At 34.0% G+C, this 14,927-nt stretch overlaps 2 protein-coding genes across 2 annotated transcripts; one reads left to right on the top strand and one right to left on the bottom strand.

Annotated features, from left to right (window-relative positions):
• The first annotated feature begins 758 nt into the window (after positions 1-758).
• Positions 759-7,267, top strand: LOC146930243 (protein argonaute 5-like). The gene is made up of 22 exons (XM_085701835.1): positions 759-1,300; positions 2,127-2,341; positions 2,449-2,604; positions 2,693-2,826; positions 2,916-3,022; positions 3,210-3,313; positions 3,534-3,672; positions 3,780-3,896; positions 4,014-4,121; positions 4,210-4,281; positions 4,509-4,619; positions 4,714-4,885; positions 4,963-5,084; positions 5,177-5,314; positions 5,406-5,548; positions 5,614-5,676; positions 5,771-5,834; positions 6,156-6,282; positions 6,372-6,445; positions 6,552-6,646; positions 6,740-6,771; positions 6,854-7,267. Exons 1-22 carry the CDS (start codon positions 830-832, stop codon positions 7,021-7,023), a joined length of 2,934 nt encoding a protein of 977 aa, XP_085557961.1. The 5' UTR covers positions 759-829; the 3' UTR covers positions 7,024-7,267.
• Positions 7,268-9,712: 2,445 nt separating this feature from the next.
• On the bottom strand, positions 9,713-14,708 carry LOC146930242 (aspartic proteinase 36-like). The gene is made up of 10 exons (XM_085701836.1): positions 14,285-14,708; positions 13,310-13,439; positions 12,945-13,195; positions 12,382-12,609; positions 11,697-11,859; positions 11,473-11,546; positions 11,251-11,344; positions 10,689-10,755; positions 10,395-10,466; positions 9,713-10,114 (listed from the first exon to the last, which is right to left on the bottom strand). Exons 1-10 carry the CDS (start codon positions 14,518-14,520, stop codon positions 9,936-9,938), a joined length of 1,494 nt encoding a protein of 497 aa, XP_085557962.1. The 5' UTR covers positions 14,521-14,708; the 3' UTR covers positions 9,713-9,935.
• Between the last annotated feature and the right edge of the window lie 219 nt (positions 14,709-14,927).

The following is a 14,927-nucleotide window of genomic DNA, read 5'->3' as shown; positions in this document are numbered from 1 at the left end:
TCTTTTTTATTACAAAAAAAATCTTTATGGATTCTAACACAATTAATGAATTAATGAATGTTTAGTATTGGTCAAAACCACGTTGAATGCATAATTTTAAAGAATTTTTTTTTCCGTCATTTAATTTTTTAACTTAAGCTTCAAAGGCGCAAGTTAGGTTTTCATTTGTGTTTTTTTAAAAACCAGGAGTATTGCAAAACCACATTGCTTCACAATTATTTTTTATTTTTACAAAATCACATTTTTTTTAAATCAAATTTAACTTCCACAAACAACTACAAAGACTAATTACCTCAAAATACGACTAACTAAAATCTCATTAAAAATGATATTTTTACAACTATTTTTTATTCAACTTTTAAAATAAATAAACTATAAATACAATAGAACTCCGATAAAAAATTGTCATAAAATAAAATATCTATACAAATGCAGTACTATCTACCATTTCCTAATTAAATTAACAAAGACATTAAATTCCCTTAATTATGGTTGCAGGTATCAAGCATACTAATCGATGTTATCTCAAACGACCTTTATTCTCTACTTGTAACCACAAAATTCGGAATCATCAACGCGCAACGCGCTAATTCCATTTTTGTAATATTCATTTATAATTTAAAAAATAATAAAAAACTTTTGAAATTTCCATAAGTGCTTTTTTCTTCCTTTCTCCCACTTCTCTCATTCATTCAGTTTCCTTCTCTTAGAAGTAGTAGCGTCTTTATAAAACCCACTCTCTCACTCCCTCACTCCTCACATTTCTTCATCTTCTCTTCTCTCACAAAATCACACTTTCTCTCTCCTGTAACCGTTTTTCATCTCAACAATGTCTCGTCGCGGTGGCGCTAACAATCCCGATCCTCGCCGGAATCAACCTTCTCCGGCAATTTCACAGTCATCCGTCAATGCTCCAGGATCAGGACGTGGCGGTCGTTCCGGCGGTGGTCGTGGTTCACGCGGCGGACACACTGTTCCATCTCCGTCGTTCGTTCCTGCTCCGGTTCCGGTAACCGCTGCTTCATCAACCGCAGCTCCGGTTGTCGCTGGTTCGAGTTCTGCTCCAACGCGTCCGTCTCCGGCTCTGGCTCCGGCGACGGTTTCTACTGAAGTGCCGAGTTCTGAGGTTGAAAAGAAGCTTACGTTAGAGTCGACTCCGGCGGCGGCTTCAGCACCGTCGTCTCAGAAGGCGGTGAGGTTCCCGAATCGACCTGGTTTCGGTCGATTAGGAAGGAAGATTCAAGTTCGTGCTAATCATTTCCAGTTGCAAGTTGTTGATAAGGATCTTCATCACTACGATGTTAGTATATTATTTTTCTCATACGTTTTTTTTTTGTTGAATCACATTTTAAGTGTTTAAGTTTTTGTTTTTGTTTATTATGTTGAATTTTAACAATGTGTTATGTATTTTCAGACACCGATTTTTTTTTCTTGATTACGTTCATTTTTTTTTTTGTAATAAAATTTGATTATTCTCATACTTTTTGTTTGAACTCAAATTTGAAGTGTTTATGTTTTAGGTTTTGTTTATTACGTTAATTTCAAACATATTGTTTTAGGTTTAGTTTAGTATGTTTGATTTGAAACATGTTTTAGGTTTTGTGTTATTATGCTGATCTGAAACATGTTTTAGGTTTTGTTTATCATGTTGATTTGGAACAGTAAAACAAATCAGTTACATTGTGTTTTGGATTTTTGAGCCGGTAAATTTTGATTACGCTCTTCTCATGTAATTTTTTTTTTTTTTAACTCAAATTTTTATTGTTCAGGTTACTTGTTTTTGTTTTGTTTTGATGATTTGAAACTATAATGCTGGTAAGTTACTATGTGTTACGGATTTTGAGATGGAAATTTTTATAATGTTTGTGCATTTTTTATACTCAAATTTGAAGTGTTCAGGTTTGTTGTTGTTGATGTTGATTTGGAAAATGAAGCTAGTAAGTAACACTGTGTCATGGAAGTTCAGAGACTGAAAATTTTGATTTAGCTGATGTATTATTTTTAACTCAAATTAAAAGTGTTCAGGTTTTGTTTCTGTTTGTTATGTTAATTTGAAACAATAATGCTAGTAAGTTAACAATGTGTTATGGTTAAGAGAGGCTGAAAATTTTGGTTATTGTTTTCAGGTATCATTTGCGCCGGACATTACTTCAAAGAAAGTGTCAAGGGATGTTATCAACCAGTTAGTGAAAATGCACCGAGAGTCCATGCTTGGGAATCGCATTCCTGCCTATGATGGGAGGAAGAGTCTGTTTACTGCTGGTCCTTTACCCTTTACTTCGAAGGTTTTTGTGATTAAATTGGTTGATGAGAACAAAGGATCCTCTTCTGGTTCTGACGCGTGAGTTTGCTGAAAATGTGTTAATTATAAGAATTTGTTGTTAACATGGCTACTACTTTTGATGTATTTTATGAATTGCTGATTGCTGATTTTATCTTTTGTCACAGGAAAAAGCGTGAACGCGAGTTTAAGGTTACAATTAAGTTTGCTTCACGGACGGACCTTAACCATCTTACACAGTTTCTCCGTCGCTTGCAGCTAGATTGTCCTTATGAAACCATACAAGCTCTTGATATTGCTTTGCGGGCAACTCCATCTGAAATGTAGCAATATTGTTTTTTGTGTTCTTTATTTGGTTTTGCTGATTTTGTGGTAAGTGATCATGTTTGTAATCGATAAACTGTTTTTCAGGTATACTGTTTCAGGGAGGTCATTTTTCTCTCCCAGTTTGGGGGCACAGGGGCCTCTTGGCGGTGGGACCGAGTATTGGAAAGGCTATTATCAAAGTCTTAGGCCTACGCAGATGGGATTGTCCCTCAATATTGGTATTACATCTACACATTACTAATATTTTTCTTGAGTATTTTCAATTGAATCTATGTTTCAGACTTTGACCAGTGATACTTTGTTTCAGATGTTTCTTCGAGGGCTTTTTATGAACCAATTCGTGTGACTGACTTTATTTCTAAGAATTTTAAGTTGAATTTTTCAAGGCCACTGTCTGATCAAGATCGTGTCAAGGTATCTGTGATGGATTTTTATTTTTAATATTATGCTATGTTTTTTTATTTAATGAGGTGACAGAAAATGAGCCATGATCTACTTATAATTCGTTTATCATCTAATAATTCCATGCTAAGTCTAGTTTTCTTCCTTTTCTTTCCTTGCTAAGTCCAGTTCTAACACCAGTTTTCTTACTCTGTGTCAGATCAAGAAAGCCTTGAGAGGTCTTAGGGTAAGAACATCTCATGGAGGTAACATAAGGAGTTACAAGGTGACCGGTGTCTCAAAAGAGCCCCTCAGAGATCTGACGTGAGCAATTTATATATATATATATATATATAAATATATATATTTTTTTTTACCATTTTTGTGATCCCTTTGGGGTTGGAGTAAATTGCGCGTAATGTGTGATACTTCCAAGTTACAAAGGTTACTGATCTGTTTGGGGGCAAGTTGTATAGTCCATGACTAAGCTTTATTTTTACAGCTTTAGGCTTGATTTCACTCTTGTAATTTGTTATCCATTTAGGTTCAAGCTTGATGACCAAGTAACTCGGAAAAAAATTGCTGATTATTTCTATGAGAAATATGAAATTGTGTTACAGTATCCACTTCTTCCTGCTCTCCAAGCTGGAAGTGACACGAGGCCTATGTTTGTTCCAATGGAGGTTTTTCTCTTCACTACTTTCTCCGTCTGTGTCTGTGTTTATGTTCTGCATAATGTTTTGTGGACATTGTGTTGGACCTAAAATCTGTTGTGATGTATTTGTTATAGCTTTGTCAAATTGAGTCTGGACAAAGGTACACCAAAAGATTAAACGAAGAGCAAGTAACAAACCTTTTAAGGGCCACCTGTCAGCGTCCTCATCAGAGAGAAAGTGATATTAAAAAGGTATGTTTCATAATATATCAATATTTTTTTTTTTTTACAGAAGTTATATATTTATACAGGTTGTGTTTGTGTGCATGTTTTTTCCCCCCTCATAATTGGCATTTCTTTTCCTGGTAGATTGTGAAGCAGCACGGTTTCAACGCAGATAAAGTCGCAAGAGAGTTTGGTATCAATGTAAGGGAGGAACTTGCATTGGTTGATGCCCGTGTTTTGCCTCCCCCGATGGTATACCTAGGTTTATGCTTAATAAAATTTATCTATTTATCTTGTTTTGTGATATTTAATAATATTTAATTTTCTTTTCCAACTGTAGCTCAAATATCATGGAAATGGCGGAGATTCAAAAATTGAACCCAGGATGGGTCAATGGAATATGATTAGACATGTATGATGAATCCTTTTTGTATGAATGCTTTCAAATTATTGTGGTCTTTATACTTTACTTTTGTGCTTGTGAAGCATATGGTCCTCTTGAATTTTATTTAACTTGTGTGTTCGATCTTATGTTAACATGTGACAATCTAAATTAATATGATTTTAATATTAGATATTAGATTCTTTCCTATGACAATGGTTAAATTGTTGATCAATGTTGACCTTTTTATTTTGTAGAAAGTGGTTAATGGTGGCACGGTGCAATTTTGGAGTTGCCTTAGCTTTTCTAGATTGAACCCAACTCAATTTTGTGCGGAGTTGGTTAATATGTGTCAAGCCAAGGGAATAGTATGTTGTTTGTTTGTACTATTTCATTTAATAATTATTATATGCTTCCCAATAATTTTGACAACCTCTTTTACCTGTTTGAATCTTGTACCAGATTTTCAACAGAGATCCTTTGGTACCTATAGCCCCAGCAAATTCAAATCAAATTGAGAAAGAGCTTGAGAAATTAGACAAGAACTGCAAGGCAAAACTTAATAGTACAAACCCGAAAGATAGACTGCAACTGTTGATAGTAGTTTTGCCTGATTCCAAGGGGAGGTTTTATGGTTAGTTTTCTATAAAGTCCAAATTAAATTTGAAGGTTTGGTTTTACATGATTGAATTGCTTTGTTTTGTTTTGCAGATGAAATAAAGCGTGTATGTGAAACAAGAATAGGAATTGTGACTCAGTGTGTTAAACCAAATCAAGCAGCAAAGCTGAGTAAGCAGTATCTGGAGAATGTGGCTTTGAAAATTAATGTTAAGGTCCAAGTTATTATCCAATAAATAGTATGCTTGGTTCTATATTTTTATTTGATTGCTTCTAAGTGTTAAATATATCATTCTTGATTGTCTAGGTTGGTGGCCGCAACACGGTATTGCATGATGCCATTGAAAGAAAAATTCCTCTTTTAACTGATAAACCAACGATAATATTTGGTGCGGATGTAACACACCCTCAGCCAGGAGAAGATTCGTCTCCTTCAATAGCTGCAGTAAGCTTTGCCTTTTTGCATAGTTATGTGCAACTTTTTTATGATATATCATATTTAAATAGTTTTATTCTTTGCTTGTTGAATGATATAGGTGGTGGCATCCATGGATTGGCCTCAAGTCACAAACTACAGGGGACTTATTTCTGCCCAGTCTCATCGGGAAGAAATTATTCAAGATCTGTACAAAACAACAGAACACCCACAGAGAGGAATTGTGCATAGTGGAATGATAAGGTAATGGTGTTAGATTTCTATATTCTTTGTGTTGAGGCAAAGCTGATTTTTCTTTTAATTTTCAGGGAGTCACTTCTGGCTTTCTATCGATCAAATAGGTGTAAGCCTGACAGGATTATATTTTACAGGTTGGACTTGGTTTTAATTGAACGATTAAATAGTTATTTCTATTATGTATGTATTTAATATGATTTTTTTACAATATTAATTTGTGATTATCAGAGATGGAGTAAGTGAAGGGCAGTTTAGTCAGGTTTTGCTTTATGAGATGGATGCGATTCGAAAGGTATGGCATTTTTAACTCCATACTTTTGTTGTTTGTTTTCAAAGGGCCATAGCGGCTGATGTCACATACACAATAATTGGGGTAGAGGGACTCTGCGGGTTTGAACTTGCTCCCCACCAAATGTTCCTGCAGCAATTAACCACAGAACATAGTGTAACATGGAAACACTCTTGCTGTTATTGGTTGTACCTACTATGCAAGTTCCTTGTAGATAGAATTAAGCAGTTCTCAATATTTTTCTTGCTTATTTGATTGAAATTGTTTCATTTTTTCATAATTACATGAGTTTTATGTCTGTTAAACTTTTAATTTGGTTCTCAGGCTTGTGTCTCACTAGAGAACAATTATCTGCCAAGAGTTACTTTTGTGGTGGTCCAAAAGAGACATCACACCCGTCTCTTTCCCACCAGTAACGATCAGACAGATCGAAGTGGAAATATAATGCCAGGTTTTTTTCAATTTTTTTCTTGCCTGCATGCTCTTCTCATGCCAATTTATTTATATTTACTGATTGTGTTCATTGAAATTTTGTCAAAGGAACTGTGGTAGACACATCCATTTGCCATCCAAGGGAATTTGATTTTTATCTGAACAGCCATGCTGGGATTCAAGTAATACTTACTAGTTTCATTAACTTTCTATGCTCATATGTTCTAGTTGCTCAATTGGCATTTAACCAATCTGTGCTGTTTCCATTTGAATGTCTTTGTTTTTCAGGGGACTAGTCGACCAACTCATTATCACGTGTTGTTTGATGAAAATGGCTTCAGTGCTGATCAGTTGCAGAGCTTGACCAATAACTTATGTTACACGTATGAACGAACCTTTTCATTTATTTTTCTACTTTAAACTACTGTTTTCATTTAATTTTAGAAGCCCTCATATTTTCTTTTTTCAATTTTCAGTTATGCAAGGTGTACTCGTTCAGTGTCAATAGGTTTGTCAACTCAATATTCTGTGTGCTTTTTTGTAAGCCATATGAAACATAATTTAACTAAAATGTTGATCCTTTTATGCAGTTCCTCCAGCTTACTATGCACACCTATTAGCATTCCGAGCTCGCTACTACCTGAATGAAGTTGACAATTCTGATTCTGGTTCTGCATCGGGTAACAGAAGTAACACCAACTTTGTGTCGACCCTGCCCTCCGTAATGGAAAATGTCAAGGACGTTATGTTCTACTGTTGACATTGGTTACAAGTTTGGAGGGGGGATTTAGATGCTCCTTTATTTACCATGTTTTTTTTTAATATGAAACTTATGTTGCCATCTGTTTTTTTGGGTGGACCTTTTTGGTTTTAATATGGTTTTACAAGTACTACATAGCTTTTGGTTATGCAACTTATGCTTGCCACCATCCATGGATATAAATATTTTGAATTGTGGTAATATGGTTCCACGATGTTTATGGTTATAAATATTTTGAAATTATATCTTACTTGCTAGTCGAAGGTTTATATAAATACTTTGCAATTAACTTGGTGGGTGGTTCTCTTTTGCACACCTTGTGCGAGATGAATCACCCTTTATTTCATTTTGGTCTGTTCAAAAAAAAAAACTTAGTAAATTTAAACCTTTTGTCAATGGGAGTTAATATTGAGCAGAAAATTAGTGGAAAGAGGAAGATTTAAGAAATATATAATTTTTTTTTAAACGATGAAAAAAAATTATGAACATAGGAAGGCTGATTCTTTTTGTAACCAAAAAAAAAAAAAGAAGGCTGATTCTTTTTTAAAAAAAGAGGTCATTTGTACACCATTCTTTTATAGCTTTCGTAAAATTTAAATATATGAATAGTTGACAGTTGAAATTACATTAAGCTAGATACGTTGTTTTTTTCATACAAACTTAAGATTCAATTATTGCTTTAAACCGTCAGTAAACTTTTTAAATCTGAGTTGATTTTCTCTTATCCTCTTAGATTTTTTAGTACGATAATGCAATTTTATCTTGTTTTTGACGAAAGTGAAATGGTGTAGATTAACAATCAATAAAAATCTCTTGTCAAAAAAAAAAAAAACCTGGACAACCTCCAACAAATCAGGTTTATATTCCAAAAAAAAAAAGAAGGAAAATACAACCAAGACCTCAACAGGACTCAAATTATTAGTAATTCGAAATTGGAACCGTAAAAAAATGCAATCAAGTTAAAGAAAAGCTTGGTCAAAATGCTTGAATAAGTTTTCATGGTAAGACTTATTCCCATGAAAAAGAGGTAAAAAAAACATGAGACACAGTGAGATTCATGTTTCTAACAAGGATCTTGCAATTGAACCACTCGTTTCTTAGGCTCCAAAGTATCAAACCAGAAGACTTGAAAGCCAAGATAACTAGAGTTGAATCAATCTCCAAACATAGGTTTCTCCAATTTTTAGTAGAAGCTATCTCAATAGCAGCGCCAGCGCCCAAATTTTCTGCAAAACCACGAAGAAACTCAAATTCATTGTTCCTGAAAATTCCAACACAAGAAGATGCTCTACAGATTGAGGTTCCATCTGTTTTACATTTCATCCGGTTAGTAATTGGAGGGTTCCAAATCACTTCTTTAAGTATTGAAGCCCTAAGAGGGTGAATATTCACATTAAACTTTTTCAAGATAATAAAGTTTGAAATAGAAGAAGATGAAGACATCCTAGTTTTGTTGCTAGATAAGGATACACTAGATATATGTTTTGTATGGATTAGAAGTGTGTTTCAAGCAAGAGTGGTTCCAGCCCTGTGCAATGAGCAACTTCCTGTCTTACATAATTGTGGAAAAAAAACTGTAATTATTGTTATTTGAGCAAATAGACAGCAGAGCAAAGCTGCACTCAACACAGCAAAAAAAAAAAATCACCAAGTAGCTAAACTTTTATTCATCTGCATCACAAATTAGTTCATGATTATGATCAAGAACAACACTTGAAACTATAATTGTTCCGTCTACACACCTACATACATTCAACCTGGCCTTACACTGTGTTTTTGTTATAGGATTTGACTTCAAACAGATTCTGTGACTGACTCACATGCTGTCTAGTTCGACTACATGCTAAAGTAATATTTTTCCATCATCTTCATTTTTGCGAACTTATTTTAGCAATTTCAAAACACTACGTTCAACATAATTCATGTAATACGCAATAACTTCATCTTCAAATCTTAACCTTTTTCTAAACAATCATTAACCTTTTTCTGTTCTGCATTTGTTTCCGGTTCATCACAAGACTCAAATCTTTCTTGCACTAACACAACCAATTAAAAAAAAATCATAACACAAGTAAATAAATGGAACCTCAATTAATTGGCACAATACATTCTTCTACTAATGATATAGAAAAACAATAAGTACCCAAAATACTTGTTGATAAAATTGAAATAAAATTCTGTCTTATTGCTATGAATCAATGGCAACTGTGATGGTAAGCAGAAACTGAGGAAGTGTAAATATGATGAGCGGAAACCCTGGTTCAGAAAGGTACAAGACCGTGCGTGTAATGACCGGTGAGAGCGAACTATAATGAACCCTTATTTCTCTAAATGTATGTATGAACTATAAACTATTTAAAAAATAAAATGCAGAAACTGCTGCGCACGTGGAAAGTAAGTATTTACACGCGCTCCATGAAATTTCGTATAGCAAACACTCATAAATATCCTTCTCAATTCTTCCGTCTCTCTAAATGTATAAATATCGGTATGAATACTTGAATATCCTTCTCAATTCTTCCGTCTCTCTATATGTACACCAATAACCTACAGTTAAACACTACTAAACTAAACTTTACCTTTCATTCATTTTGTTAAGAAGCAAATCCTACAACAATAATTTTACTTCGAAAGATATCAACAATGTTCATGCAAAAACCAAGCATGGAAAAAACTCCAAAAAAACGAATTGTATAACTTGTATTTGTGATTCAATCAGTGTGATCATTGAATTTTTACAAGACTGATAAAGAGCGAGTTACATTAATTGACAAACCTATTGTGCAGAAAGGAAGCGCAAGGCAACAATCCAAGTAAAAATATATGACTTGCCGATTCACACTTATATACCAGCAAGAGAATATACATACAAATACTAAAAAAAAGAATATAATTAGTTCCAATTTAACATGCTACAAAAATACAAAATAGCATATTAGTGTTATGTGCATGAATATAGCAATGACCACTCTTCTCTTTATCAACTTGTGAGATCCATCACGTAGAGAAGTGCTTCCACTTATGTTTCCCGCATTAACAAACTCACTTCTGCCGTTACCAGATGATGCAGAAACATTAACCGACAAGGAGCCTAGATTAAATTTTATATTGAACATGTTAGAATCTGATGCTGAACTGCTGAAGATAAACCATATACAGACAATTCATCTCAGCATCTCATGGTTCTAGGTCACTAATATCTATTTTTAACAAAATATAATCTCAGCCATCGATTTTCATTCATGTTAATCAGACAACTATTATTCATTGTTCTCATTACTCATAATAAAAAAAATGTTCTCATCAGAGTCTCTCCCTATATGTATGTATCGATTACTATGAGCGTATAATTTTCTGCAGCTAAAACTTACAGTCATAGTTAGCCCATCCAATGCGTTGACCAGCAAGATCATAGACAAAAATTCTGTCTTTCAATACAAGGTCTGCCAGAAAAGAATAATTTTGTTAGTATCATAAACTGATATTCTGGCAGACTGATTGGTAATTAACATAAGAATTATGTACCTAATTATATCTTCAAGATTCAATTATATTAGTTTAACACACTTCAGTCAAATGCCATACTCATTTTATGATATATTACAGAAGGATCAGCGTCAATATAGTATACGAAGTAAAGTTTTCGAACTGGCATTATACATTACCTCCTAGAATTGTTATATCTTGACCTGCAATTTTCTGAAAGCCAATACACCACACTGATCCATCTCCCTGTAAAATACAATGTTTATCATTCAATTAGTGACATAACATTCATTATAGAAAAAAAATTAAAAGTACTATCATAAGTTCATAACAGTGCGATGTAAATGAAAAATAAAACACATGCATTTACTCATACAAGCCAGCAATGTCCTAAATTAACCATGAAGTAGCTCAACATTTGTTTCCGGTTGGAATATGAAAATCGAATAGCAGCGTTTAATACCCTCTATACCTTTCGTAAAGCACACAGAAGAGGACTAGCAAGGCATAGGAATGATAAAATCTAACCAATTATATTTATAACAAAATACAACATGCAATTGCAGACTACTTCCATTTGAACTTCAAATATACCACACTAGGCTACTTAGAAACAGAAATGAAATAAAAATCAAATTATAGATGGTGAATCTTCAATCATACAAAAAAATAACTCCAACTTGAAATCAATGTGTAAATCATGCAACCAAGACATTAACCCTCAGAAAATTGAAAACTTACAATATAATTCTGCTTTATAAGGTAGTCCTGTGCTCCTAAAACGAGAGAAGCACCACCAGCAAAATTCAGACTTACTTGAGGAAAGCTGTCAAGGCTGTTAAATACAGTATAGTCAGAAAGAGGTAGAGAAAGGGTGTCAAGATCCTCTATTTTCAGGATCGATTGGAAAAAAGAAGTCAGAAAAATAATCCATTAAACATCTATGAACAGTTCCAAGTTAACCTGTTGGTAACTAAGTAACACTGATTTCCTCTGGAAAGAACAGTGCGTACAGATTGTGGAATAGCAGCTGTAATCTACACGAAGAACAATATTTCCGTTAAAATATAGATTATCCTTTTACATAGAAAAAAATCCATGTCATTTCCGCTAATTATACATGAATAATCGAAGCAATATCCATTACTAATCAATTGGAAGAAAACAATTACCTAATTGAAACTCACCGCATTGATAAAGGGACTGTAAGCCTCTTCGGCAATGTATGCCAAAGTTGTTCCGGAATCAATGATCGTGCCTCTATTGTTTGATGTAGCAAAAATAGCCGAATCAATTGGCAAAATTTGGCCATTGACAGAGATGCTCTGAAGATTTAGATTATAATGGGGCCTGAAATATTTACCACGGAATTAATCTTAATGTTTAATTTTTTATGAAAGAATATGGCCATTTCAGTACAAATAAATTTCTGGCAGCAACACTTTAAATTTTCAAACTCTTGTTCAACTTTTCTAAAATATTTAAGGAAACCATAAAGTAAGAAAAGGAAAAGAGAAAAAGGAAGTAGTCCACGATGAGTCCTAAACTAAGAAAAATGTGTCTTAAACACCATTTATAAAAGTCTTAAACTAATATTATTCTCTCGTCTTGTTAGGATCCTAAGAAAAAAGGGAAGAAGCTCCACTTACTTAACATTTTTCTTTTTCTATATACAGAAAATCAACAGAAGTCAACACTTACTGAATAGTGTCAATCAATATCAAATATATAATCTAAAGGGTAAAAGTCATCTTTGAATACATTAAAGCCTTAAAGTAGCTACACTGATTTATCATAGCATCAGATCACAAACAGCGATGATATGTACAGAAAAGATAAAATGTAGCATTTTATTCCGATGGAAGAACCTACTGTGACGGAACGAGTGGACTATAAATTATGTTTGGCTCCACAATCTCACCAAGAACCAATAAGCCGCCACCGCTACTATCTCCTTTCAAGCAGTGTGAGAAAACTCTTGGTGCCATTCCTTGTGAAGCGAGCTGGGAAATTACTGACATGCCCTGTTGCCCAAATCCAAATATACCATCAATTGCTCTATCAGACTTTGTCAAGTCCCCACTCTGCTGGTTGCTACAACTGTTCCATTCAAACCAATAAATATGAAAAAGGGTCTATTTGAATTGATTTATTTGAGCTTATCTACTGTAATAAGTACTTGTGAGACTGTTTAGTAGAGCTTTTGGCAACAAGTTATGACATGTCCATAAGTTGTCTTCAACTTATTTCCACAAGCTCTCCACGATATAATAGGAAAATACAGCTTATAGCTTATATGAAAACAATTTGACATTATTTTATCTTTTATTAAAGACATAACTTATAGATAAGCACTTATGCTATACATGCTTAATTAAGCTATTTATCGAAACATGGTCAAAATATGAAACTAATTTCAATCATTTCAGACTCACCCAAAAACCACAGGCGCCGAGGAGTTTGACAACAAAGATTCCTCAGTAATACTAGCAAAATGCATAAAGTCTGACACATAATAGCCTGATGTTCCACTACCATCTCCATACTCGAATATATAAGTGCATTGGTTATTCCGACCGGAACAGCTGCTATCTGATGACTGTACTCCATTCTTGCACCTTTGGTCAGAACAAGCGATGAATGAAGATGTCGATGAACTCCTAGGGTCAAAGTAATTGAGCTGAATCTGTAACAAAATCCAGAAATAGTGGATGAAAATTCACAACTCTCACAAGTATGTTGATCTCACTGTTATAGGCTTATATCATTGAATTAACAAAGAAAGTAACAAGGGATTTACTTGGAGACCACTTGTTTGGGGACAACCAATGCAGGAAGCACAACTAACCCAAAGAACATCACTTCCAGTATCAATCTGAACATAAAATTCTCTTGGAGGAGTACCCAAATTCACCTTCGTAAAGTAAAGCCTGAAATAAGCCACAAATTTCATTTTTATTTTTTTAAAAATCCAATATTTGACAAGCAGAAAACATAAAGCAAAGCAAGAGGTGTTAGGGAGTCTGGAGAAGAACCGGGAGCAACAAGAGGCTAAAAGGCCAAAATATCCGGGTATATAAGTTACCTCTTATATATCACTCATTTAACTAATTCCTAGTCAACGTTCGACCAACCACCCACACTTGAATTCCAACAATCTCCCCTCAAGTGTGAGTCTCCCAATCCCTATATTCGATCTATCACACTTAAATCCACACACTCTCCTCCATCAAGCCGAACAAGTGTTATGATACCACTTGTTGGAGAGTCCGGGAAAAAATGGGAGTAACAACATGCTAAATGGTCACGACAACCAAGAAAATGTATTGAATATATAAGTCACTACTGCTCTTACACATCATTCATTTATCTTATTTCTAATCGATGTATAACTAACCGCTCATTTTTGAATTCTTGAATTCCAACAAGGGGAAACCAAACAACAAAGAGGATTGAAGGAGAGAACCTCCAAAGTCCAAACATACAACAACAACCAAACCTTATCTCACTAAGTGAGGTCGGCTACATGGATCAAACATTTATATGCTACTCATTAACCTCAAAACATGTCAAAATCAATTATATGAGATAAATGAATGATGTGTAACCAAACATACACTATCTATTATTTCCCAATAACCATTATTACAAATAAAATTACTATCATTGAAGCTCAAACCAAGCAATTTATTATTCCAATTTCTAATAAAGTAAAAGCAAAAAAATAACTCATTTGATAACAGAAATTGATAAAGTAAAAGAAAAATGAAATTACCCAGCTTTAGAGGTATCAAAGGATCCTTTAACAGGAAAATTAACAACATAACTAGTAGTAGACTGCAAAAATCGTTGATGTCTGAAACTATCCAATGCTTTAAGATGACTCAATTCAACTCCATGATTTGAAGGAAAAGCTCTTTCAAGTGTTAATGTCACCGGAGATGAAGAAATAGTAGCTGCCGCCAATGAGAGAACCACCGTGACGGTGAACAGAATTACGGCGGTTACCATGGTGTGTGTCGGTGGTTGAAACAGAAAAGGAAAGTGAATTTAGAAAGCAGTAACTAACTAACTAACTAATGGAATATGTAAACAAAAAACAAGGATGAATGAAAATTGGTGTTGTTTTTGTTTTTGAGGTGTTTCATGATTACAAGAACGAGAGAATATGTGTGATATGGTTCAAAAGAGACAAGAACGAGAGAGAGAGAGAGAAGAGTTAAATAAGTTTGAGAAGATGTGCAAGTTGCAAGTTTGAAGCAAACATAACTGTAACGGATTACGCTTTCTGTCTCAAGACAACGCTAGCGGGATTGTGACCACGTTACATTTTTTGTTTTAATTAAGGGAATATGCATTTAAAAATGAGTGAATAGATATGTTGAGGTCTAGATTCTTTCTATTTAATAGATAGACAC

The sequence above is a fragment of the Medicago sativa genome, chromosome 4 (assembly GCF_051527215.1).
Source record: "Medicago sativa cultivar Bolivia chromosome 4, Bolivia_mono, whole genome shotgun sequence".
In the NCBI taxonomy this organism is placed as follows: Eukaryota; Viridiplantae; Streptophyta; class Magnoliopsida; order Fabales; family Fabaceae; genus Medicago; species Medicago sativa.
The sequence above is the reverse complement of the archived record's forward strand: the minus strand, read 5'-3'. Positions and strand labels throughout refer to the sequence as shown.